This window comes from Platichthys flesus, chromosome 9 (genome assembly GCF_949316205.1).
Source record: "Platichthys flesus chromosome 9, fPlaFle2.1, whole genome shotgun sequence".
Taxonomy (NCBI): domain Eukaryota; kingdom Metazoa; phylum Chordata; class Actinopteri; order Pleuronectiformes; family Pleuronectidae; genus Platichthys; species Platichthys flesus.
In genome coordinates this window covers 14,251,313-14,276,598 of record NC_084953.1, presented here as the reverse complement: position 1 = coordinate 14,276,598, position 25,286 = coordinate 14,251,313, and the positions used below count along the sequence as shown (strand labels likewise).

At 40.5% G+C, this 25,286-nt stretch overlaps 4 protein-coding genes across 6 annotated transcripts; 2 read left to right on the top strand and 2 right to left on the bottom strand.

The window, feature by feature from the left end:
• Nucleotides 1–270: 270 nt before the first annotated feature.
• On the bottom strand, nucleotides 271–3,103 carry pole4 (polymerase (DNA-directed), epsilon 4, accessory subunit). Its single transcript, XM_062394666.1, has 4 exons — nucleotides 2,722–3,103; nucleotides 1,718–1,802; nucleotides 1,249–1,290; nucleotides 271–556 (listed from the first exon to the last, which is right to left on the bottom strand). Exons 1-4 carry the CDS (start codon nucleotides 2,998–3,000, stop codon nucleotides 543–545), a joined length of 420 nt encoding a protein of 139 aa, XP_062250650.1. The 5' UTR covers nucleotides 3,001–3,103; the 3' UTR covers nucleotides 271–542.
• A 1,283-nt stretch (nucleotides 3,104–4,386) lies between these two features.
• On the top strand, nucleotides 4,387–9,949 carry LOC133960886 (serine/threonine-protein kinase NIM1). Of its 3 annotated transcripts, none has more exons than XM_062395744.1 (4): nucleotides 4,387–4,440; nucleotides 6,308–6,610; nucleotides 7,011–7,279; nucleotides 8,575–9,949. In XM_062395744.1, the coding sequence occupies exons 1-4, from the start codon at nucleotides 4,419–4,421 to the stop codon at nucleotides 9,325–9,327; spliced, it is 1,347 nt and encodes a 448-aa protein (XP_062251728.1). In that variant the 5' UTR covers nucleotides 4,387–4,418; the 3' UTR covers nucleotides 9,328–9,949. The 3 variants fall into 3 exon arrangements, with proteins under 3 accessions (XP_062251728.1, XP_062251726.1, XP_062251729.1); XM_062395745.1 differs by lacking the exon at nucleotides 4,387–4,440 and adding an exon at nucleotides 4,972–6,091 and having other exon boundaries at nucleotides 8,575–9,947; XM_062395742.1 differs by lacking the exon at nucleotides 4,387–4,440 and having other exon boundaries at nucleotides 4,970–6,610.
• A 3,930-nt stretch (nucleotides 9,950–13,879) lies between these two features.
• Nucleotides 13,880–15,497, bottom strand: ccl25b (chemokine (C-C motif) ligand 25b). The gene is made up of 4 exons (XM_062395800.1): nucleotides 15,402–15,497; nucleotides 14,750–14,867; nucleotides 14,388–14,502; nucleotides 13,880–14,297 (listed from the first exon to the last, which is right to left on the bottom strand). The coding sequence occupies exons 1-3, from the start codon at nucleotides 15,463–15,465 to the stop codon at nucleotides 14,388–14,390; spliced, it is 297 nt and encodes a 98-aa protein (XP_062251784.1). The 5' UTR covers nucleotides 15,466–15,497; the 3' UTR covers nucleotides 13,880–14,297.
• A 2,533-nt stretch (nucleotides 15,498–18,030) lies between these two features.
• Nucleotides 18,031–23,977, top strand: gclm (glutamate-cysteine ligase, modifier subunit). The gene is made up of 7 exons (XM_062396209.1): nucleotides 18,031–18,392; nucleotides 19,951–20,013; nucleotides 21,316–21,400; nucleotides 21,769–21,825; nucleotides 21,913–22,115; nucleotides 22,244–22,358; nucleotides 22,629–23,977. The coding sequence occupies exons 1-7, from the start codon at nucleotides 18,258–18,260 to the stop codon at nucleotides 22,796–22,798; spliced, it is 828 nt and encodes a 275-aa protein (XP_062252193.1). The 5' UTR covers nucleotides 18,031–18,257; the 3' UTR covers nucleotides 22,799–23,977.
• The last annotated feature ends 1,309 nt before the right edge of the window (nucleotides 23,978–25,286 follow it).

Sequence of the window (25,286 nt, the reverse complement as noted above, 5' to 3'; positions counted from 1 at the left end):
AGCATGTTGCTAGTGTTTAAGAGATACCATTACAATGAAAAAGTAAAAAAATATATCAAATGATTTGTTTGTCCTGAATGTCATATTGAGGATAAATAACGTATTGCTTCAGTAATATGTACACTCTGGCTAAAATGCATTATTGGTTTTAATCTCAGGCTCTTAAGTGAACTTGTACTCACTCATCATATTTGTGTTGCAAATCTCAAATATACTGGTATCTCAGGCTTGTGAAAACGATGACGACAGACCTTTTCAGTTTGACAGAAATTAAAGGTTTTAAACTTAAATTTATTTCACTGTGCAGTAATATTCAAGTATATACAAATAATGTACACATCACCATCGATGTTTTCAAAGAATGACAACTCTTAATGGCACATTATAGAAAAGAATTTACAAACAGCAACTGCAACTTGTGGACAGAGAGTGTCTTAGAAAAGTACCAGAAAGTTTTCCACAGTAAAATGTGTCCCTTTGATGGAGAGTCTTTTGGATGTTTGCTGATATTCAATGTTCTTATTGGTCTCCCGAAGCAGTCTTTAATCCAGAGTGCCTGGAGATAATAAAGAAGAGTTAGTACTTGTACTGGCACATACTGAGGTCAACAAAGTCTCTTATCTATGTGAACTCTGAGTATGCTGAACATTATGTACTCCGATGGGATTTGATCCCTGCCTGTCACTTGATATTGAGCGTAGTAAAAATAACGCAAACAGGAAAAAAATGTCACTTAAAGTAATTACAGAACTAAATCAGATTTAGATGTGATGGCTGTACCTTGCAGTGTGAACATAGGGTTGTTTATACTTCTGCGAAGGATCAACATAAAGCCTTTGTCATAGTGAATATTTAAACATGCTGGTCTGTCTGTAATTACACAGCAAAACGCCAGGTCCCAGTGAGGTTTCTATGATACTGTGTGTGTACTTCCAAAAAGCAGGTATTTGGGGAGTTACAACGAATGAATGTTGAGCAATAATTGAAATAACAGTAAATTACACAGATTAGAGAAAAGACAGCAAAGCAGATGATGTCTAGGACCATTAAATTCTAGCCAAAGGAGGGAGAGATTTGTGTGATTGTCCGGCCAAAGAAAGACATGGAAACGCTAACAGGTGTAACAGGTCTTGTGATCTGTGTTAACACAACATGAAGTACAGTTTCTAGTGAGGTTCACATCAAACTAGGATGAAGGCTAGTGCATGTATAACACAGATACGTTGTACCTACAGGGTTCAGGCTTACCTTCAAGAAATGCAAATTCATCTATGGCATCTATTGCATTGTCTTTGGAGGAAAAAAAATAAGAGAAGGGAAATTATTTGACTGAGACAAATGACAAGAGAAGATACAAAAGTTCACACTGATTTATAAGTTTGCAAACGAGTTCAACAACATCAACCCCGTAACAAAACAATCTAGCCCCCTGTCTAATAACCAGCATTGTACCAAGATTAGTTTAAAGTCATTAACATCAACATCATAAACCCATTTTCAAGCACAGTGTGTTATTATCGCACAGGAGAATTTCTTTACATTACATTACATTACATGTCATTTAGCAGACGCTTTTATCCAAAGCTACATTTTTAGAACACTCATCATTTTATACTTAGGCATGCAGATGGGATAGAGTGGGATTCGAACCGGCAACCTTCTTGTTGCAGAGCACCCGCTCTATCCCCTAGGCCACGCTCTCCCTTACAGTGCTTACCTAAGTCTTTTCTTTGCAGAGTTTTCCTCTTCCCTTGCTGGGCGTACACCAGGGCGTCTTTGGCAATCATCTCAACAAACAGCTCCTAAAAGAAAGAAAAATGTTATTATTATTCAAAACTAAAACAAGGTCAAAAAGCTGCGACGGGGATCAACCAGTCACCCTCCCTCTTTCACTAACACCTTGGGGCATCCGTCAAGGTTGGACTGGTTATGGGTGGCATCAGGAGAATCCCAGTTTTGTCAGTGGAAAAAAACTTTTACTGTCTTGGTAAGCAGAACCAATCATAACACAGCTAGTTACTCTCTTGACATACACTTTCCAGAAGGCTGTGTACATGTCATTTGAGTGTGTGTTCATTGGACAAATGATCAACCCTCATCAGCCTGACTCGTGTTGCTTGGTGTCTGTTCTTTTTCATTTCTGCCACAAACCTGTGAGTTGTGTTGATTTGTGCTCTGCCTCCATTCTCCACAGGCATAGAGGCTGTGCCTCGCTGTTTTAGCGTAAATGTTGACAAAACAATCACAAGACACTGCTGAGTCGGATGAGATTTAAGATTATTCATTAAAAAACAGGCTAATGGTAGTGTGTAAATATTGGTATCATGATATTTAAGCAGCTTTGATTTAGGTATGGTGACACTGCTAACTTTTAGCCATTGCTTCTTAACAAGATATATTTTGTTTAGGTAATTCATTTAATTTCTTAAAAGCTCAAATCAGTCAGAAATGGAGTCTGGGTGGTTTCTTTGGTTCTACCACCACCTGACTGGTGGGTGGGTACATAGGTAAAGACCACCATTTACACTACTTGCAGCCTATAAACAACAATCATTTCAAACATTTCTTCAGATCTTCAGTGGCTCAGTTGGCGTTTATACTTTACACTGATCATATATTATGGAGAAACACCGTCAGTCTGTAGACATTTGTTGACCAGCTTCCGTTAGGATGCGAGCTAGTGTCACATGGACCGGATCCGCGTGGAGCTACGGCTCTTACTGTGGCTTTAGCGATGATGAACACCGACTCCTGGCTCGCGAGGGACACGTCTGGGTCGGTCTTCATGATCGCCTTGATGCGGGACAGCGGGAGTTTGGACAGCCGGCTGTGGCTCACTGCGGCCGGGGGGCCTGTCTGCTGCGGACCGCTCTCCTCCTCCGCGCCGCGGCTCTCCTCCTCGCTCCCGCACCGTTCGTGGTCGAGCTCCGTGGGGCTGACAGGCGTCGCCACTGCTGCGGCCATTTTTAACACAATAGTTGTATATATGAAAATACACATAAACCAGTCTTTACAGTTAACAAGCTACATGTCGCACATGACAATAACATGCGCAGCGCCACATGTGTTTCCGTCCTATGGGCCTGCTAGCCTCCTCAAGCCCCGCCTCTCCCTCTCCCGCCAACTAATCCTCGTCGGTGATTGGTCAGATTACAAATACGGAATTCGCTATTGGCTAGAATTAGACGTCAATCAAAACAGGCTCTCGCTTTGGAGCATTTTTTTTTCAGTCACCCAGAAGGAAACAGACCCGCGTCTCTCTCGCTTTTGATTGGCTTATCCTGGTACTCTTCCCTACATCTAACCTATCATCACAATTCATGCTAAAATCCAAACCAATCAGAGGCAGGGGAGGGGCGGGTCTCCTTCCACCGAGGCTGGGATAAGATAAAGCAGAGTGGATAAATCACTAGCAGTATTGATATTTAAATGTATTTTTTTAAATAAAAAATAAAATAAATCTATATATATATATATATATTACCCCCAAGTTGTCTGCAATGTTAGCAAACATGTGCTCATTAACACATGTAGCAGACATAAGGCAAATATTATTATTATTAGAGTTTCAGGTAAGCAACTAATGTAAGTTGAATATATTCAATAAATCTGTTCTCCATGAGGGAGATGCTAAAGCTAAAGCTAGGGAATATGCTAAATGCTCCACTATGTTCACCAGCTTGTTGTTAACTTTGTCTGTTTTGGTGCAGGCCAGGTAGCGTTAGCGTGTGGTGGGTTGAAGAGACGCTGACGAGTGAGGTGGATGTGAAGCAGATCAGTAAAGTTGAGGACCGTAAAAAACAAAACAACGAGCTGAAAGATGCTAAAATGTGTCAGAACACATAGATTGCAGCATCAGGTGAGTTCTGAACTTTGAGCGACTACATTGATCGTCCTGCATGGGGTCATATGTAGTTATTTCTGATTCCTTTTAGTAATAGAATATTGAATATTTAAATTTCCTTAACTGTCTAATCTTATTATCAGAAAAATAAAGAACCAGCTAAGACTTGAACTTGAGGAGAATTTAATAAAAGTACTTCTTTACCTCCATATTTCATTTTCCACATTTCCTCCTGACAAATTACATTTTTCTGCTGATTTTAAACAGCTATCTGAATTTGCTTTACATAATCTTTATGTTAATAATTTGAATAATTACATTTTCTGGCAAAGAATGTACCTGTTTGTTGATCATTAATTTTGACAATAATTTACCAGGGAACATTTAGAAAATAATCAAATATAATCTTAAAACTGTGATCATAATAAAGGTTCACGTATCTGAGTTTTTATCTGATCATTTCAGAGGAGCTAATGAACAGACCACTAATGCACTGTTAATAGGATTGTGAGGAGTGACTTAGTTCTGTGAAGCTCCTGAGTCACAGTCATGTGTTTCAGCCTGAGGGACGGACATGAAGGACCCGCATCTCCCAGGTAACATTACACACTTTGTGCTTTTCTATATCATTTTAATTTGTTAAATGACATCATTTTTAGAGGGTTTTAGGAATTATACTTAATGACTTTAATGATCATTAAGTAATGGTTTATAGTTTAGGTATACACGTCAATAAAATAGACTTGATTGATAAATTCAAATAAAGACTTGTTGCTGGTCTTTGTCCTTCTGTTTAATAACACCTGCTTTTATTTTTATCTCTTTAAATCATCTGTTACATGGATTATTTAAAAAATCCTCCATAAATGACTTATTAACATTTATTAATGATGTATTGTGGCCTGTTAGAATGTGACCATGACCTTTTTTTATATATAACGTTTATAACAGCACTGTTGTCTGTTAACCTAAATCGAATGATTGATTAACCTTGATGAAGCCATTACTTGCAATTGTCATTCCATACAAAGGCTCCTTATCTTATATTTTTGAATCTGCAAAAATAAAAAACGATGGCGGGGTATTGAATGGCTGCTGAGTATATTTTACCCATGGAGAGTTGTTATCCAAGGTAATTAGAGTACTACATTTTTGTTAGGTAAGGAAAGTCAGTTTCTTATACAGTAAAGAGCATTTCTTAAGTCAGAGTCTACGTTCTTTAAGTTGAAATGCATATATCCAAAAATAATGTGTGGAGATGATTCCAATAAATAGAATGACAGAAAGTGAATAAAGAAGGGTTCAGTGCCAGTGGTCTGTGTTTGTATAACAAGAAGTTTAACCCTAATTTTGAAGCTCTGTTTCTTCATATTATGCCGTCAAGGTAGACCCTATCAGTATAAATAGCCGTCTGCATTCAGACGTGGCCCACTAATACTGTATCTAAAAGCAGTAATCCTGTGCTCTGAGCCGACCGTCTTCTAAATTTAATCCTATATGACCAGGAGGAGACACAGTGCTACACTTTAAATACGCAGTTTAAAAGTAATGTTTAAGAATAATAACTGTTGATTGTCATTACCTGCTTTATTAAAATGTTAAACACCTTCTTCACATGTGCTGAGAAGTTACTGTATGTATAATCTGCGTAAAACACCCACATAGTAAATCCTCATGGATTAACACATTTGACATGTGCCCCTTTTATCTGGTTCTTTGTGTAATGTAACACCGGTAAATATTTCACGTAAAAAGGAAAGAGACCGGATTTAAGGTTTACTTTTTAAAAGGCAGCTGTTAAACACTTTCCTGTTTGGGTTCAAGAACTGTGTCTCAAGAATAAGACTTTCCTAGAACACAATGAAAACAGGAAGGTCGACGCATCCTGTTCTTGTGCATCATTAAAAAACGAAAGCATGCATGTGGAAATTGAAAATAGTCCAAAGAATATCAGCATCAGCATTTAGACCGACAAAACTTATGCTAAAGCAAGTCTTTGTCAAATTAAATAAATAGAGCAGAGTGGCCACTGTTTCCTGAGAACAGCTCAATCATAATATAGTGAATGTCTAAAATAAATAATTAAATAATAGTTAATAGCCCTATATGTGAATAAACTTAAAATGTAAATAATAATTTATTGTTTCCCTCCATTTCATAAATGATGTGCATCATTTTCACCACGTTACAAATTGAAGATGTGAGGCTGATGTAAGAGACCAGACGTTTTGCCTCATTTAGGACAAAGTGAGTTCACACAGAGGTTAAGCTCATTATCAATGTCCTGTACATGCAACACTCACACTTTTTATCTACACACGTCTTGTAAGAGTTCTGAAGGCTATACTGATTACTGAGAAGAAAAGTAACAACACAAGGGAGTGTGCCTAAACCTTAAACATTTGTTTCTGCATTTTTCTTTTGCACTGATGTCAGACCCTTTGCTTCTTATCTCTTTTCAAGCCATCAAAGCACGGCTATGGCCGAAGAAGAAATCAAGCAAAATCTCCAACGATGAGCCTAAGAAAGAGGAAAAGGTTGTCAAACCAGCGGCCTCCGCAGCCAAGTGTGCCTTACCAAAGCTGACCGAAATGGAGAGATTCAGGCAGTCGCCATTCGAGAGGGTTGTCTATGACATGGCCCACAATGAGAAGATCGTCAACGACCTGATGCTTGGTAGAAGGGTTGGCTTCTATGAGCTGCGAGGAGAGATTGGCCAGGGCAACTTCTCCACGGTCAGGCTGGGCATCCATGCCCTCACGAAAGGTCAGGAGGTTTGCACCTTGAAGAGTATACCTTTGAACGCTTTGTAAAAGTTCGAGGTTTGGTCCTATCAGTATCGATGACATTTGATCCCCTGATCCCTGACCCCTGCAGTGAATTTATTTTTTTGTTATGAAAATGTGTTCCATGTACATGTCTGCACACAAGGAGGGTTCTTGATTCTTTGCCACATTTTTGTCATACTTTCGAGTAAGACTGAAACAATCTTCCAATTAAATTAGCTGCCAAGGAAATTCTTTCTCATATTTAGCCGTGGCATCCAACTCCTCATATTTGTGTGTGTTTAAGACTCATAAAACTTGTTCTTTATTCTCATCACTTCATCAGACCCTCTGTAAATCACTCTCTGACATCAGTGTCTCTCCCTCCTCTTCTGTCTCAGAGAGAGTAGCGGTCAAAGTCATGGACAAGCTGCGTATGGAGAAGAAGAGTCAGTCTTTCACGGCCTCAGAAATCCGCAGCATGGAGAAGCTGTGCCACCCGAACATAGTACGTCTTTACGAGGTGATGGAGAGCAGCAGGAAACTGTATCTTGTGATGGAGTATGGCAGCGGTGGAGATCTGTTCTCCCGGATCACCACCAGGGGGAAGCTGAACGACCTTGAAACCAAACTGGTCTTTGCACAAGTCGTGTCTGCTGTTAAACACATGGTGAGCTTCAGTTTCATTGTTAATCATCATCTGACGAAAAGCATGAATCTGTTCACACTCTGTGTTCCATGTCCTTGAGTTTTGCGAGGTATTTATGATGCAGATGAATTATATGAAAAGCAGACAAGAGATCAAATTTAGGCTCAATCTGTAAATGTTCTGACCATAATCATCATTTGAGGTAGGATGTATTGACTTGAATGCATTTTAAAGTTTGGGGGAGATGTGAGACTTTATTGTCAAGGAGCCAGTAGAGAGTTGACAGGAGATGGAAGGAATGTGATGTGATGTTTCTAAGTCACTCTTCAACCAGGGATGTTGCAATTTTGTGATACGCATCTTAAAAACAAAAGGCAGCGTAAATGGTGATTTTGAGTTAAGAAATGTCGAAACATTTTATCTTCTTCGCTTCTTTTCTGATTGTATGATTATAAAATCACTCACGCAAACAAACATTGCACAATATTTGAAATAAATCAATGAATCAAAATATTTTCGTATAGACCATACTCGCAGATAACAATTTGCCTCATAGGGCATCGAATCTGTCAAAGGTGTGACATCCTCTGACTTCAACACTCGACAAGGGTGAGAAAAAAAACAGGTGTTTTCCCAAATGTAGAAATTCTGCAGAAATGAATCATGTGAGTGACCCTTTAATTATATTTTGGATGAAATAAGATAATGAGATTGATGCAATAATAGCATTTCACACTTTTAGCTGTTCTACATGAAGTGAGTTTTAGCAGTTTAGTTGTGGGGTTTCCAACCTCGGGCCTCAAGCAACCGTTAGAATGAAACCATGTGAGAGGTTTAAAGTGTAAATTAAACTTTGATTGAACAGATGAGGAATCATAGACATCAATAATATGGCACATGCTCCACAGCCAAGAGGATTGGAAACACTTGTTTCATAGCTCAGCAATTTGCAAGCTTACACTGTGTTTTTATAGAAAGTTAGAATTGGAAAATTCCACCATTTCTTGCAGATGTATAAAGAGCAGTATTGTCTCTGATATGTACTGAAGTAGAAGAAAAAGGAAGAATAAGTCAAAATATTTCACACCGATTTTAACGCACGTGATTTGCATAAATGTATTTTGTTTCCTTTCACTCGGATAATAATAATAATGATGAAAATTATTATAATTATACTTGAATGCTATTTTAAGTGCTTTTACATGGGAAACAGATACTACTCATCATTAACCATCGTTAAAGGTAAAGGTAAATATATCCTGTTCTAATAGCTCCCCTTCCACTCACCTCTTAAAATGCATCTTGTGATATTTCAGCATGACAACAACATCGTCCACAGAGACCTCAAGGCAGAGAACATCTTCTACTCCACCAGCCACTGCATCAAGGTCGGAGATTTTGGCTTCAGCACTGAGAGCTGCCCCAATGAGCTCCTCACCAATTTCTGTGGCTCTCCGCCTTACGCTGCTCCTGAACTGTTTAAGGAAAAAGGCTACTTTGGACGTCACTCCGATACCTGGGCGTTGGGTATCCTCTTGTACTTCATCGTGACGGGCACGTTGCCCTTTCACGGAGACAACCTGGGGAGGTTGAAGCGCAGCATCCTCCAGGGGGCTTACAGCATCCCTTCGTATGTGCCCAACCCCTGCCAGCTGGTCATCAAGGGCCTGCTGCGGCCTGTGCCTGCCGATCGTTCTACTCTCACGCAGATTATAAACGATACTTGGCTGAGGGGGATCGAATACCCTCGCCCTTACGTCCCGTTGCCGCTGTCCCCGGCCCACTTTGCCCAGGCGGGGCAGGCTCTGTGCGTGGAGGAGCAGGAGGTTAAGGGTTTGCTGTCGGATCTGGGCATTGTGACAGTTCATTTGCAAAATAATCCTTGTTCGGACTGCAGGAGCCCACTGACGGGGACCTACCGGATCCTCCTCCATCGGGTCCATAAGAGGAGGTCGGTGGAGGCTGTAGGTTATTCAGAGCTCGATACTGATGACTACGGGTGCCTGAAGAACTGGTCTGCAGCTTCTGTGACCAAACACTCTCCTTCTGCTGTCTGTGTTTTACTATGATTATAAATAGCTGGACTGCTTCAGCTAAGGCCTCACAGGCCCTTTATCACATGCAGATGTGCCCATATGCAAGTATTCAAGTTGGATTGTGCAATATTGGACTAAAATGGTGCACACTTAGAGGTTGAGGGGTTATTGGCAGGGTTCTTCTCTCCCACAGTGTAAGTCAATAAGAGCTCACAGATTGTGAGCTGTGGATTACTGCTCTGATTATATCTCCAACAACAAGCTCAGACAGGCAAGACATGCATCTGTACAGCTATGAGAATCTTCCAATCCAACTTAGTCAGAGCATAAATCTACTGAACTAATCCGAGGCCACAGGTAATCCTAATAGCACAGCCCCCGTCCAACCGAAATGAAACCTGAGACTGAGAGGGGGAAGAAACTCGTCATGGAAAATAAAATACGAGGCCAGAACGAGAGACTTTTAAAATGAAAAATGTATTTTCTGTTTTGAACACAATAAATGATCTCTAAAATGCCTTCATAGAATGTATGGGTATTGGTCTTATATTTTATAATCTGTGGCATTTTATTAACCACCTGGTGGAAGGATGTCAAATGGGTCAGGATAGAGCCCACGATATTATGGTCTGTTTTTTTTCTTCACTTTCTGTAACATTGTTAGATAGGGCATTTTCCAACAAGAACGATTATTGACTGGATCCAAATAGAAATCTGGAATTTAAATGTGCTTTCATGAGCAGCCTGTTGGCCCTTGGTGGAGGTATGTACTCTGAGTGCTGTTCTAGTCATTACAGTAATCAGTAAGGCCAAGTTGATTAATCACAAATAAGCAGGAGGTATGTTAACACAGGAAAATATTATTGAAAATATTATCTTTATCCTCTGCGTACCAGGCTCAGGTCAATATTTAAAAACAGACTTTCTGGGACTTTAAAATGACCCCTCGCCTCATAATGAGCCCTGAGGTTTGGCTCCGGAGACAGTATGCAGAGACTCTGGAGGCTTCTCATGCACATTTGTCAACCGAGCTGATAATAAAAGCTGATGCATCTGTGCACTTTAAAACACTTGATTTCATTCTGATCGGTGAAGTCAACATTTGAAAAGCTCTTCCTCCATATAGAGTAAGGATCCTACAGTTCACCCTGCCATGGGAATGCTCCTCCAGGGTGCACCAGTCTGAGAGCCAGACATCACTCTTGGCCTGTTACCATCACCTTGAGAGGTGTTGGTTCTGCCAGTGTCTGCACACCCCTGTTGAGTTTCTGATAAACTTTATGTTTTACGATGAAATGTGGAACCCAAGGGCTTGTTCACACAAAAATGTTTGGGCAGGAGCAGACAGACAGAGAAACTACTGAGGTCCCCAACGGGCACTAAAATAAGTCTTGACATGCACTTTGTTTATTTAGGAATCTTATCTGTCCACAAGTTTCACTGCTGGGAAAATCGGTGTTGTCATTGCCACTTACGCAATCTTTCAACTGCAGGGTGATTTTTAGATAGGAAGCCATCAATCAAATTTAATCAGACACTGAAATAAAAAATTAAACATCAATGCACTGCATCTGATTGCAAATGAGATCACGATTGAGAAAAGAGCTGATGCATTGAGGGAAAGAGAGTAAATTGTTTACACCATGGTAAATAATTGACCTAATGTGTTCAAAGGTGGATGACCGTGACATATCAGGTTCATCCAACATGCATTGAAACACTTAAACAGCAGTTGCCACAAAATATTCCAGCCTGAATACAACTAGGGACTAAAACAATTAATCAAATATCACCCATCCAACAAATACTTTCTCTTTTGTTCTTCTTTCCTTTCTGTCACAATTGTAGAGACTATTTTATCTCGTCCTCACTCCCTGGCATGCCAACAACCAGTCAAGATATTTAAAACCAGGTCAGCATTTGTTTGTAACTTGGCAGTTGAAGAGCAGCCTTGAGAATGTAGGAACAAAATCACTGAGTAAAAACAATGGTTCAGATGGAGGGGAACGAGTATTCACGCTGCCATATAAAGACAATGTCCCCAAAAAAATTATGGAAATTTCAGTAGTTTTCATCCAGTGAAGGACCTCACATGGTACAAAATTGAGGGGTAAACTATCTGAGTTTGGAAATTAGGTTGTATAAGTCACCAAAAACTGGAAAATCATGTAAATCGCATAGAACACAGGTTCGGTGATGAAGAAATTAGATTTTCCTGCGGGAGCTGAGTTATATAAGCAGTTGAAGTGAATGTAAACACACAATACACCCACCTTTTGTTGATTTATATAAATTATTTGTCTGCTCAAAGGCAGTACTGGTACATTTTGTATTACTGCACCCTCTAGGACATTACTGTGCTGCAGGAGGTTGCACCGCATGTTCTGGTATCAGGTATGACAAACGACGACTGGTTGGTCTGGGGGGTTCACCCCTCATCACGATAATGATCCGAAACATGACAGTGGCTTCACATGATGGAAGAGCAGCAGACTGACGCCTCATATGGAGCTGGTTTGTGGTGGAGTGGACAGAAACTGAAAGCACAGCAGCTCACACATGAAAAACATTTGTGGATACCTCTGAAAAAGTGTGTGCATGAAGAATGGCACTCAGTATAGGGGATTTCTCCGCCAAGGCCCGACAGCTGCCCTACATTCATTCCAAGATCCATGAAAATGACCTGTGGAAATGTTGAACATTTTATTTCTCGCAATGATAAAGACAGTTAAAAGGAAACTCCAGGATCTGGCTCAAAATGAAATGGTTTCTTTCCTGACACATACCACATCCTTCCACCCAGTCTGTGGAAACTGTTTATTAGCCTTATTAGGTTAAACTTTTCAGTATATACTCACAACCATCCCTTATACTGACCAGTATATAAAGTACTACCTGAGTTTTCAATACAACAAATTTACCATTGAGCACAAGGACACTGGTTGAGAAAAGACCACAAGATTACACACTGGGAAACTAAGATGAGTTTTGCGGGCCGTATAGAGGACTGCATGTCTCTGAGAAATAATCTTTTTGCTAATCGAGCCGTGCAGCTTGTGGAATTGTGATTCAATGTTGAAAACATCACTCATTCAGGCAGATTCTTTCAACAGAACTGACTGTAAACTGTCTCCAGACATTACTCACAGGTGCATGGCATCATGAAGGCCGAGGGGCAAAGACATGAACCATCCATTCTAGACTGTAGATAATGTTACTGGTTCAAAGCCAACATATAATTGTCATGTTTTTTTTACTTTTTAAAGTGCAGACTTTACTTTATCATTTTACTTTATCAATACTAATACACCCAGAACTTGCTTAGTAATAATTATTATTAGTGATCATTTGTTAGGAAGTGAAATTGTGAGCTCTTATACACAGATCAGAACTGATTCAATTTTACATATTAAAGGAAAAAACATTAATTTGTCAGATTCTGCACCAATCATATACAATCTGACTTACATTTCATATGACAGTGCCTGGTATTGGGTCATCATGAGAGGAAGAATCTAGACCAGGCTAGAAAACATCAAATCAAGTGTTGTCAGGAGTAGAGTTACAATTATCCTTGTTTTTCACACCACAGAGCATCAACAAAGCACTAATCAGTGACCAGCGTGGCCCAGTTGACCCTGTTTTTGGCTCAGTGGATGAGAATAATGATTCGGTGAATGTGGAAATGATAATAAACTATAAAATTGGCCGAGACCCCGAAGCTGTGTCTCTCCTTCTCAGGTAGCTCCAGTTTTTATGTTCACCTTCAGTTGCCGTCCTGCATTCCAAAAGACCAATGTATATGTTTAGTTTACAATGTGAGGATGAAATTAGAGAGGTCAGATCATACTTCAGTCGTTCTTGGTGTGAGGAAATGAATGCTTTAAGGGTAATTACAATATTTTTCAAGCTGAAAGACAAAAGAGAGAGAGGCAACAAATAGTGGAGGAACAACGAGCTGCTTCACGATCGCAATTGAGACGTCTTGTTGAGGGAGACGTGCATAATGTTGCCATAGTCCTAGCAAACACACCATTTTAAACATTGTATTGGTGAAACATATTTCATGGACTGTCGCAGTTGCCCCAAAACATAGGGCCCAAGTTGAAAAATACAGGAAATTCCGCTTTTTGAATATCTATCAAACACTCCATATAAAACAGAAACATGCACTGAGAGATGTAGATAAATAACCAGAGTTGAACTGGATGTCTGAGAATCTGGCAGATATTTTGCTGTTGAGTCAAACTTTTACAATCAGCGTCATTGAATAACCACTGAAAACCAGCTTTGTTTATCGTGAGTGAGTTGTGAAAGCCTTGCTTTAAAGTGTTGGCTCTTATTGTCAGTTATTACCTTAGGTTGGTGCCAAAACTAGGATAAGTGAGCAGTTACTGGAATAAAGCTGAACCTGCTTTTTTTCTTGAACAGCCAGTAAAAACGTCACCTTTGGGGAATTGTGCAACGATTTTTCATTTCCCTCCATGTGAACCTTGTGATCAACAGGTCAGGACAGAAATGATTTAGAACAGCTTCATGTTAACTGTCGTGTTACCATATGTTCTGATGAACTATTTCCGAATACTGAGTATTTATACTTTTTCTTTATTTGATATTGAGACACACAAAGCAAAATGAGACTGCTGATACAAAAATATCTCTTCTGTATCATAAAAAAAACTCAGAACATGCACACACACTTATACACAGGCCCATGCACACTCATACGTTCCCTAGCTGCCTAATAGTGGCTCATTGGTCCCGGAAGCTACTTATCACAGAGCAGTGAACAGCACTGGCTCATTTACATGAAATTTGAAATAATGGCAACAATTTTTAGCAGATTATATGTTTACGTAATAGTTATCTGTTTACATGAGATACATTTTTCTTTTAGAAACAGGAAATAGCTAATCTACTGAAACCTACTACAAACAGTTCTCGGTTATATAAGAACAGCTGCTCTCCTCTCCCCCGTCTTCTTATTTTGCCCTTTCACTGGTCTGCAAAGTCAAAGGATATGGGATGAATAATTAACTCAATGGCTGACATTGTTTATGAGGCATTAAAGCGCATTATTTAAGAATTTTTACCTAATTCTGCAATTGCACATCCATGGTCCTGATCAGCTCCTGGACCCAAGAATCGTTTGGATTTGCGCAGACAGTCCTTTGTTTATTATGTGACGGCTTCTTCTTCATCAGAAACCTGCACGATTAAGTGTAAAAGTTTTTAATGTAATCAAGCTTACACATGTTTAATAAGCAGCCAAAGACATTTAATAGTGTACATTTCGTAGTCCTGCAGTAAGTCTATATCTCTCACTTCCTCAGAAGTAAGGATGTTTATTTTTCCGTCACCCTTTGCCAAATTAATAAAGTAGGACATTCCATCAATGTGTAAACAAAACGCTCTGCGAGGGCCAAACATTTATTTCAAAACATTTGTTACTTACACAACAGCTCTGATGTAGCAATCCCCATCTGTTTCTTGCATCCTGTAACTTTCGATATTTGCCTTTGCTTTAGCCCTCATCCTCTGAACGTGCCCGAGGCAGCAGTTGCTATAGGAGCCTGGAGAGAGGTGTAAGGTTACCTTGGGTAAAAGAGGGAAAAACTGCCCCACGTGAAGATGTCACTCTCACAGAGAAAAACAAAACCCCAGAATAAAGCAAAATTTGAACTTGTCCTTTATGTGTGTGCAGGCCTGTGTTATAGTAGGAATGTTGCCAAGGGGGGAAATGTCCTTAAAAATCAATAGCTTTACTTTAAATGAAGGCGTATGTGTGGTTTTCAGCTTTTTACCATATCAAACCTCTGAGCAAGTCGAGATAGATGACACTTTGGTAAGAAGTGTTGAGATTTAATTTGGTCTGAATAAGGCAACTCATTTAAAGAATCAAGTAACCATAGAAAAAAGGAATGCTGTTTATAAACACACATTTGAAAAAGCCCCAAAAACCGCATTTTAAGATTTTCGCTTATAATGTTTCCTGCACAGTATTAAACTAACGCAGTTATTACCACTTCGATCTATGCTTCTAGCCACATTTTGCAATAAGGATACTGTTGTCGAGGAGTTAATCACATCTAACTTGTTCCTCTTACCTTGTGCCAGACTCTCGTACATGCAGGTTAGGAGCAGAAGGAAGAAAAGAGCTTGAAACTTCATGGCGGCTGCTGCTGCTGTTTGTGTGTGGCTCACTGCACAGAAACAAATGGATTAGACCACAAAGAAGAAAAAAACAGACATCTGCGCTGTCCTGTCTTTCACCCATGATTAAAATATTTAAATCCTGGTGTGCAGCTGACCTCAGTGCAGCTCTTTCCTCTGAAAGCTGTTTTTCTGAAAATAAGGTGAGTTTCTGATATTCACATCTGGATCCCCCTTTTGCTCTTACCTCTGACGCTTCATTGAACTCAACAGTGGGAAAACACATGGCTGGAGTTAGGATTGCTAACCAAGAATAACATGAGGGAACTGTTTCAGAAGCATGCAGAGAAACGTACCTGCTCACATTCAGTATTTCAGAAGTCCTGTGAGGGAAAACAACTTTTCTCCAGTGCAGCTCGTGGTGGCTCTTTACTCTTATAGGACACAGGGTGAAATCTGCCCTCCCCCCAACACAAACTCTGTCCTTTACTCCACCTCCTCTGACATGTCAACACTCCAACTTTTACTATTGCTCAGTTGAAGTGCAATTTTGATCACTGAATCCCACAAGGCTCATATATTATCATGACTGAGTACTTTCCAAGCAAGAGCTCCTGACCACTCTTACACAAATACCGCCGGTTTGTTCATCCCCCCCCAAGTGTTCAGCAAAAACACAGAGCAGCTTTAAGAAGATGAAGTCGCTGGTGTAATATTTATAAAAATATACTCTGAGGATAAGGGCCAGAGGTTGATGGGTTACTTCCGCTTCTGCTCTAAAGCATCTTACCCCTGCAGCGATTTGATCGCTTTCGAATGCTCCTGTTGATGGAATCATAAATCTGGGCAGTGTTTTGAATCGGTCATGATCAGTGTTTCTTAAGCAGTTTTCAGGCATGACCTCCAGAGGATGAACAAAGATTTGGTCCTGGCTTTCTCCGGAGTTTGCCTTTCACACGTGCACAACACAGCAGGAGATTCTCCGCTCCGACTCATTCACAACGACATAGAAATCTCTGGAGCGTTCGGGTGAGGGCTAGTGGAGCAGACAGAGGCAAGACGCAACTTAATTCTGCCGAAGAGAATAAGTGCTTTTGTTGACAGATATTTGTTTTCCTTTTGTGTTTTTCAGTTTTGCGTCTGCCTTGTGTTAGAAGCGTCATTACCCCCCCCCCCCCCCCCCCCCCCCCCCACAAACACACACACTCGCTCGCAGTAAATCCAGCGGTGCTTCTCCTGCCGTGTTCTCACATACATCCCCTGCTGAGACTGTCTGGAGCATGTCTGTAGTTCAGTGCATGTCTCAAAGTATTTCTATGGTAATGTAAAAAAATTCAAAGATTTATTTATGTTTCACAGAGTCATGTTTAACATATTAGAAATATATGATTTCCTAAAGATTTTACTCATATGTGATAAATAAACACATCTCTTTTCAAAGCTATGAACAATGATAGGATGCTACAACAGTCCCTCCTCTTCCAGTAAGGCTTACTACAAGATTTGGAAACCTGTCTGCAGGGATTTCCTGCCATTCAACCACAAGCACATTAGGGAGGCTGGGTACTGAGGACGGGTGACAAGGTCACGTGCAGTCAGAGTTTCAGTTCATCCCAAAGGCGCTGAGTGGAATTGAGGTCAGGACTTTATGCAGATGGGTCAAATTCCTTCCCTTCGATCTGGGAAAAGCTTCTTTTTTTTCACTGACCTGGCTCCATGCAAGGGAGCTATGTTATTCTGAAACAAGAAGAAGTCCATCTCAAAACAGATACAAATAAAAAAACGTTAACGTTGTAAAAGTTTAATTGTCTTCTCATCAATTAAACTTTTACAAGTGATTTTGTGCCACAGTAAGGTAAAGTATAAAAACTCATTATGACATTGTTGATTGTGTAATTATATTATTGAATATAAATTTTTGATGAATAATGTTATTTTGCTTAAAAAATAGAAATCAAAGTTAAATGAGTGTAGGAGAGGTCATTATTATATTCATACACATTAACTTATCTGCAGAAATCAATTGATGTATTGATAATAATATAACCAACATAAACAATGTCCTGTTAAAGTTTTTTTTGTGTGTGTCTGTTGTGTGTTTAAAGTGTCATCATCCCTTCAACTCACTCACAGTGATTCCAGCGGGGTTATCACATCGACTGCAGACTTTATACAAGGGGGCCAGGTGCAGAAATTCTAGATCTGCAGGAGCTGCAGCAGTTACCTCGTTCCTGTTGATCTTCACCATTTGGCTGCAACACTGTTTACCCCTGAGACTCCATGACTTTTTTGTGGACTCAAACACTGCACCCACCCCTCTAACGGCATAGTGGTGGGTAGAGCATGAGTGAAGTTTCATTTTTCCGTGAACTATCCCTTTAAGGGCTTGTATGCAATTGTATGTATGAATGTATGCAGCTTAACAAAAACAATTGAAAAACCCTACATCACCACCTAGCGGTCGGAGCAGAGACTGCCTCAGCCCGGGATCCAGTCCGTTGATTGGAAGCAGCCCTGTCTCGTGGTCATGGCGCAGTCCATTCCTCCAGGATCCTCCCCGTGTTTTGTGGGACACCCGCCCACTGAATAGCGGCTGTAGAGCAGCATCAGCCTCGGGTCAAACAACACTCCTGCAAGTCATCCTGACTCCAGTAGTTCTTAAACAGTTGTGTGTGTGTGTGTGTCGAGTTGTCGGGTGTGTTCCTCCATCAATCAGCGGCTCGGCGGTGCAGTGACAGCACCTGTCTGAGCTCGGTCCCACCAGCGGACACCGGTTTAGCAACTTGGGCAGCTAGCAGCGCCAAAACCACATGGACCCTCAAAACACCGACAACACCGGGGCGAAGATGTGGCTGAACCACGCCAAGACCCTGCGGCTCCACACCGGGAACCTGGTGAACCGCAGCCGCCTGAAGAAGAAGTGCCCGGGCTCCCCCGGCGAGGAGGTGAGCTCACGGTCTACAAATCAACATATCTAGTTTGAATGCAGCTTCCTCACCGTGGTAGCTTATTAGCTTAGCCTGCCGGGCAACGTCAGGCTGAATGTCTAACCAGCTTTTATTTGTGTCGGCCGAAATTAGCCACGTTTGAGTCGTTCATCAAGAGACCATTTTAAAACAAGTGTTCCAGGTGCTACTTGTGGAGGCGCCTGTTTAAGGAAGTGTGTTGAATGTTTGCTGTTGACCCTGAACTCTGCATCACCTGCAGACAGGTGCTGCTGTGCCTCTTTCTAAATTCACTTCTAACCAGAACACATGGCAGCTCCAGGGTCAGTACCAGTTGCAATAAACTGTTATCTAAATCTATTGTAGGTCACAGGTTTAGCCCCATTCAAGCAGATACCGACTTCCATTTATACCTTTTTCTCTCTTGGATCCTAATTTGACCTCTTTACATTTCTTGTTTCTGTCCAGCTCACCATCTAAACATCAAATATAAAAAAGTAGTACCTCTACTCTCCAAGGAACTTATAGTTTTTGTGTGCACAGTGGTAGAGGACAACTGTTTAGTGCTGACACAGTTCCTGTAGTGTCAGATAGCTCAACCAGTGGCTGAGCTGTGTCAATTTGTCAATACACTTGGTTTGCAAAACTTAACCGGACTGTTTGCTCCCCAACCATATATTTAAAAACGCCGTCAGCTCAGAACCGTCCTAACGTTTACCTTGTTCCTTTTGAAACATCATACAGGAAATACCTGCTCAGGCAACAATTTACCTGTGTAGAGTGTCAGACTTGAGAATAAAGCCAAGAGGGGGAATAGAAATGCAATAGAAGCGCAATAATTTGACTTGCAACACTATCAATCTACTTTTGGTTTTACTATATAACAGCCCCCTGAATTTTACAGTTTTCCTGCTGCAAATTAAAAAACTATAGAGTTGGGGCCCACATGTAAAAACTGAGCTGCCAGAAAAACAAGATCAAATACGTAATTTTCTTTGTTCGAATGACAATGGAGAAGGCCTGGATTTTTCAGTCTTGATGACACACGTAAGATAGGATTCTGTAGTTACTGTTCACACAATCATCCAAGTTGAAATTTTCCACTGGCGAGCTTAACTTTTTCTAAACAAACTCTTGTCGGCCAAGGTCTGCTGTACAAGTTAATTAAAACCAAGTTTTATGGAAATAGCACTATATTGTGAAATCAGTAGTTTTAAACCTTCACACTACCTTCATAAAACCACCTTGAGTTGTCCAGTGACTTAATCACTTGCATGAGGCTAACGTGAGCCTCTGTCCTATATCTACTATCCATCCTATGTGATATCAGAACAGCATCAGAGCTGAAGTTTCTAAACTATATTCAGCCCCATTCTCTCACCGTTACAAGTTTTGTCCAGCTGTTGTCGTCATTTAAATCACACAGCAGCTCTCCAGATGTGAGGGTGGATTCTGCTGAGAATAAAAAAGGGTTAAGCTTCAACTTAGTTCCTCGGATCCTTTAGTAAAACTACGGAATCATATCTAACCCTGTGTTCTTTCCTATTTGATATTTCAGCTTCAAGACTGCATTCAAGCTACACTGAGGGACTGGTTTTCCACAACAAAGCTGTCAAGTGAGGTGGGGTCACGCTTAGAGTTTTTATAGCACATGCTTGTTGCGCTGCTGGTCTCTCATTGGAAAAGTTGAGACCTCTATCAACCAGTTTTGCTTGCATTTCATGATTTTCTGTGAAAAGAACACACACTAGTATTTGAACCCAGCTACTATGCTGTGAGGCAGTAGAATTCCAGTGCTTGAAAAAATAAAATTACTGTAGGGATCGACTTCAAAGGCGTCCTCTTGGCTCACTGAAAAGACGCTGTCACCATGAATGTCATGCAGCGCTGCCTGCCAAAGGCTCCATTCCAAGCGTGCGTCTGCTTGTTGGGTTGGGCGCTGGGTAGAGGTGGGGGCTCAAAAACTTGGCCCTAGAGTTTTTGTCTATTAACTGTGATGCGATTTTTGCAAAGAGTCCCCATGGGATACTTTGCATTCATTAAAGTTTTCTGGAAAGCCTGAAGTCAATATTAAAGGCTGCAGGATCCGATGTAGTGAGCCCCCATTTCTGCTGAACTCACCCCTGCTGCGGCTAGTTTTGCGAGGCTCAGCTAATCTGCCTTTTATTACCACACCCATTGGAATCAAATGGGGATGGTTTGAAAGAGGTGAACTGGGGGTCACATATACTTAGCACAATACAAAGCTTGTAGAAACGTCCTTTACTTGAGGACCTGTGATTCCTCAAGTTGTGTTTGCTGCATATCTTGTAGAACAACACATACACTTTGAAATTGCTGTGTAGCATGTTTATATCATAAAGCTCAACATTTGCTGTGTTTGTGCTCTGTTGTTCTAAACACCTTTCAAACAAACAACGCATTATGTAAAGTGATGTAAATTCAACACAATGGAATCATGTATAAAACAAGCTCACATAAGTCACAAAGGTCTTTTCACTAACACGTAACAACATTTCCATTCTACACACAACAATGTACAGGTGTGAACTTTCAGATTAACATAAAATTCACAACAGCACTATGTCACACATGATCACAGCAAATAAATGTACTTCATGCTCGCCTCATTACCAGAATTCATGTACAGAAAGGGTGACAAACCTTTTTTCAATCGAGGGCAATTTAAATTTCCTTATAATCCTTAAACGCCACGCACATGTATCATTTTTTGGAAAGGTGTCAGATGGTTGTGATGACAATGCTTCTCACAGCTGGTTTCAGCTGAAAACGACCGCATGGACATTTAGTAACACAATGATGTTGGAATGGAAAAGTCAGCGCTTTTAGAGACAGAAGAGTATAATCTTTCATATTTCACAAAATCAGTATAAGTCTCTAAAGTGGTTCTCATTTCATGCAGAACTTCACAGATACACTGGACTGCTCCATTCCCCAGCCAACAGACGCCATCACACCTGAGGAGAGGGAGGAGGTGAAGGTTTCAGGTCTGTACTTCTACTCTGTCGTCTGCTAGAACAGCATAAAATCTATAGCTATCACATTCAGTTGGCTTTCATGAACTTGTTCAGGTTACTTCAATCATTTTTAATATGGGAGAACATTAGTATAAGTTTTGTTTATTAATGTCTACATTTAGTTTTGATCATTTATAATAGAGTTAATTCAGAAAACATCCCGATCAAATAAATAGTTTAAAAACATTCTCCAATCTTCATCTGGCAACTACTTGAGTTCCCCTACTTAACTGGCTCAATAAAAAATGCATACATTAATAAGTAAGTAAAAAGTAGTACCAATGATTTATAAGATACTACATTATGTGATGGACAACATGTTTGCCTTGTTCTTTCAGTCAAGCTGTTCCTGTGTGAGTCACTTCAGTCGTCAATCAGAGATGCAGTGGAGATGGGTGAGTTTTTTTTTTTTTTTTTATCTCATGAGCAAAACTTTGATTTGGTGTCTATGTACTTCAGCTGTGTTTGTCTCTCCCTCATAGCCTGCCAAACTCTAGCAGTGTCCCAGCTTGACTCAGTTATCATAGCGCCACCAGGGCCCCCGGAGGGTGACGGTCAAACACTGGCTCACCTTCAGCCAGCCTGGGAGGAGCTTGAGACCCTGGTGACGAGCCAGCGGATCGCTGCCATTGGCACCTCCGACCTGGACAAAGATCTGCTGGAACAGCTTTACAACTGGTCAAAGGTCAGTGGGGTTATTATACATGCGAGGCCTAATCCAGAGGAAACGTTGATGTTGACTCTTATATAAAGGTCAGAATGGCAGTTTTTTGTTTGTGAAACCAATCACTGACCATATTTCCTCTGGAGCAGGTGAAGCCGAGCAGTAACCAGGTCAACCTGGCCTCTTGCTGTGTGATGCCTCCTGACCTCACAGCTTTTGCTAAAGAGTTTGACATCCAGCTGCTCACACACAGCGATCCCAAAGGTGAGAGATCATGCATTTGTTTTTGCCACTGAGATGAGTTTGTTGATTGTCCCAAATTAGGCATGAGGTTCCCAGATAGACTGAAGATGACACATTTATAAAAACTCCAGCTTTATCACGAAGAGATGAGTTAATGCATTGTAGGTGGGGTCAACTGCAGCTTTAGCGTATCTAGTTTGTATGCGCTTTGCATAGTGTGAACAGCAGAGTTCACATGAACCTGTTTTAATTTAAACTGCTCATCTCTCTGCTTCATGTTTCTGTCCTCAGAGCTGATGTCAGCAGCCACCTTCAAAGAGGCGTTGAAGGAGGGAACACAAGATCTGAACATCGCCGACTGGAGGCTGGAATGGGTTCTGCGTTACTCCATTATTGTCAAGAGCAGGGGCATCATCAAGTCTAAAGGCTATCTTGTCAGTGCAAGGAAGGCAAGCCCTTAGCACACCCCCACCAGAGAAGACGACCGGGATGAAGCCATTTTCATTCACATTTTCATTCTCTCTCTCTCTCACACACACACACACACACACACACACACACACACACACACACACACACACACACCATGCAGTAATGGCGCTGACTACTGGATGCTGCTAATCAAAATGGGTCCTGAAGTCATTGATTTATCTTACAGATAAGGTTCCATCTTCTTCTTATATGATTTGTTCGGTTTAACAGATGCAGGTATCCATCACATCGTCTCAGTGAGATAAAAAGTTGTAGATGAATACGCGATATGAACCCCACTGTCAGTTTGGATAGACAAGACTGTGAAACTCTCGTGTTTCTCCATGACCAGTACACTGACAGTCCTTTACCACCACAGCGGAGGCTGCTTTAACTATGAGAAATGACGGTTGATCCAAGATGAAGGTTCCCTGACCCTGTTCTCATGTGAAGTGCCTCAACTTTTTCTCCTTCTATCCTCCTACCTGCTTGTCTCCACTGGGTCTGTGTGAATTGAGCTTTAAACATGCTGAGTCTGAATGAAAATATTATGATTGCAGCAAAAGTAAAGGCTAGTAATCTATTGTTTTTAGCATAAAATTATACCAAACATTTTTAAAAGAATAAATGGAAACTAATATAGTGTGAAAAAAGTTTTATATTTGTGCAGTTTTGGTTGTTACTGCTGTATATGACACCATTGCATTCCACAATTGAGAAAAACAAGCACTTTCACATTTCAATACCCAAATATATATGAGCGGTTTATTTTATGATGCAGACTTTTAACTGGTTAAATGGACAACTGTAAAAGTATAACTTTAAACTGTCGTTTTCTAACCATGCAATATTTCTGACGATGCATTGAAATATATTCCCCCCGACGCTCATGTGATTATTTGAGGGTTGAAATTTCAGCACTGTTTTGAGATTGACAGAAATAGGCCGATGTCATCTGTGTGGTGTTATTCTATCACTGGAAGCTGTCTGAACTCAGATGAGGTAGAATGTTAACTCTGAGAAAGAAGTTATTGTTTACGAATCATGCTTGGTTTTTCCAGACAGGGTCAGATCTCATGAAGACAAATTATCTGTTGCGCTGTAAACGTATTTAATGCTGTCATATATCTGTATATCATGACTTGGCTTTATTAAAATTATGAAATGCACCCTTTTTAAAGTTGACTGTTTTTTTTAATAATGCGGAAAGTGAGTGAGTGATGATGCCATAACTGTTGGGTGTCACAAAAACAATGTAACATAGTAAAACTGACCTTTCACATGTGTGTACTGCTGAGCCAACTGACTTTGAACCTGTTACACTGAGCTCATCAAGCTCATATTTCCTTTAACTGTAAAGATAAAAGCTGGTGATTAACCTGAGGCAACCGAATTGCAGTGTTGTGCATAAACGAACGCAGTAGAACGCGTTCATTGAACACATTCACTTTTATGAGAACGATGAACTGAACACAACTCAATGACAAATAATGAATTTGAGCGGTGAACACGTTCATATTGTAGCGTCCTTGCGTAAAGACGACAGGAAACTTCTGTCTTTGTGTAACTTTATTACCACTTTATTCTTCACTTCCCTTCCTCATTTACCCTTGATACGCCAACTCATCAGTCAATGAGAGCCTGCCATCCCACAAAACCCTACAGCCATTGGGTAGTTGGGAGCTCAGCTCACTGGTCAGGGCCGGCCATGGCAATGTTGGCGCCCCCCAACATACAAACTCAAACAGTCACACAGGAGTTTATCTGAGTTGTTCTGACTAAGTTGCTGAGGGTCCTTGATGAAATGTTGGGCTTTCTTCCACGGCCAGGCAGGTTTGAAGCTGCTCCATCAGTTTTAAACTTCCTTATAATGTTTCCAATTGTGTCTCTTGGAATATAATTTTTGGGGGAAATCTTCTTCTACCCAAGGCCTTTCAGGTGTGATGAAATTATCTCCTCTCTCAGCTTTTGTGGAAGCTCCTTTGTATTTCCCATGATTGCAACTCACCTTGAATACCTTCATGGGTGGGGTTTATATATGCATCACAGCTGAAGCAAATGAAGGATCAGTATAGAGTTCCCAAAGGCTTAATAATGTTTCAACTCAACTTTAGGACAAAAAAACTGTCAGACAGCTTTAAAAACAACAATATTATATAGGGGTTGAATAATTGTGACATGGCTATCTTAACAAAATATACTGCTACACACAAATACTACATTATGCATTTTCCGTGTTGATTTTCTTTATCACTCAACTCATAAAGAAGTCATCTGAAGCAGAATCTTGCTCAAAGAGCAAGATCTGCTTGCTCTTCTGTCAACTTTAATTGATAAATCCTTAAAATATTTGGGGGGTTGAATATTTCTGATTGCAACTGTACATACAAGGTTCTGAATGGACTAGAGTTACACATCTGACTCTATAGTTTACTACGTTGCCTCTAGAACACAGAGATAATCTGCAGCAAGTCTATG

Bases quoted from the DNA above. Each gene is read 5' to 3' on its own strand.
- pole4 (XM_062394666.1), bottom strand. From the start codon at position 3,000: ATGTGTATTTTCATATATACAACTATTGTGTTAAAAATGGCCGCAGCA. The intron at 1,803-2,721 runs GTAAGAGCCGTA...TCTTTCTTTTAG, and splicing joins TCATCATCGCTAAAGCCACA to GAGCTGTTTGTTGAGATGAT. The intron at 1,291-1,717 runs GTAAGCACTGTA...TTTCCTCCAAAG, and splicing joins TCTGCAAAGAAAAGACTTAG to ACAATGCAATAGATGCCATA.
- LOC133960886 (XM_062395742.1), top strand. From the start codon at position 6,274: ATGTCAGACCCTTTGCTTCTTATCTCTTTTCAAGCCATCAAAGCACGG. The intron at 6,611-7,010 runs GTCAGGAGGTTT...CTTCTGTCTCAG, and splicing joins CATCCATGCCCTCACGAAAG to AGAGAGTAGCGGTCAAAGTC. The intron at 7,280-8,574 runs GTGAGCTTCAGT...GTGATATTTCAG, and splicing joins TGTCTGCTGTTAAACACATG to CATGACAACAACATCGTCCA.
- ccl25b (XM_062395800.1), bottom strand. From the start codon at position 15,465: ATGAAGTTTCAAGCTCTTTTCTTCCTTCTGCTCCTAACCTGCATGTAC. The intron at 14,868-15,401 runs GTAAGAGGAACA...ACCTCTCTCCAG, and splicing joins GTACGAGAGTCTGGCACAAG to GCTCCTATAGCAACTGCTGC. The intron at 14,503-14,749 runs GTAAGTAACAAA...TTAATCGTGCAG, and splicing joins TGCTACATCAGAGCTGTTGT to GTTTCTGATGAAGAAGAAGC.
- gclm (XM_062396209.1), top strand. From the start codon at position 18,258: ATGGACCCTCAAAACACCGACAACACCGGGGCGAAGATGTGGCTGAAC. The intron at 20,014-21,315 runs GTGGGGTCACGC...CATTTCATGCAG, and splicing joins CAACAAAGCTGTCAAGTGAG to AACTTCACAGATACACTGGA. The intron at 22,359-22,628 runs GTGAGAGATCAT...TTCTGTCCTCAG, and splicing joins CACACACAGCGATCCCAAAG to AGCTGATGTCAGCAGCCACC.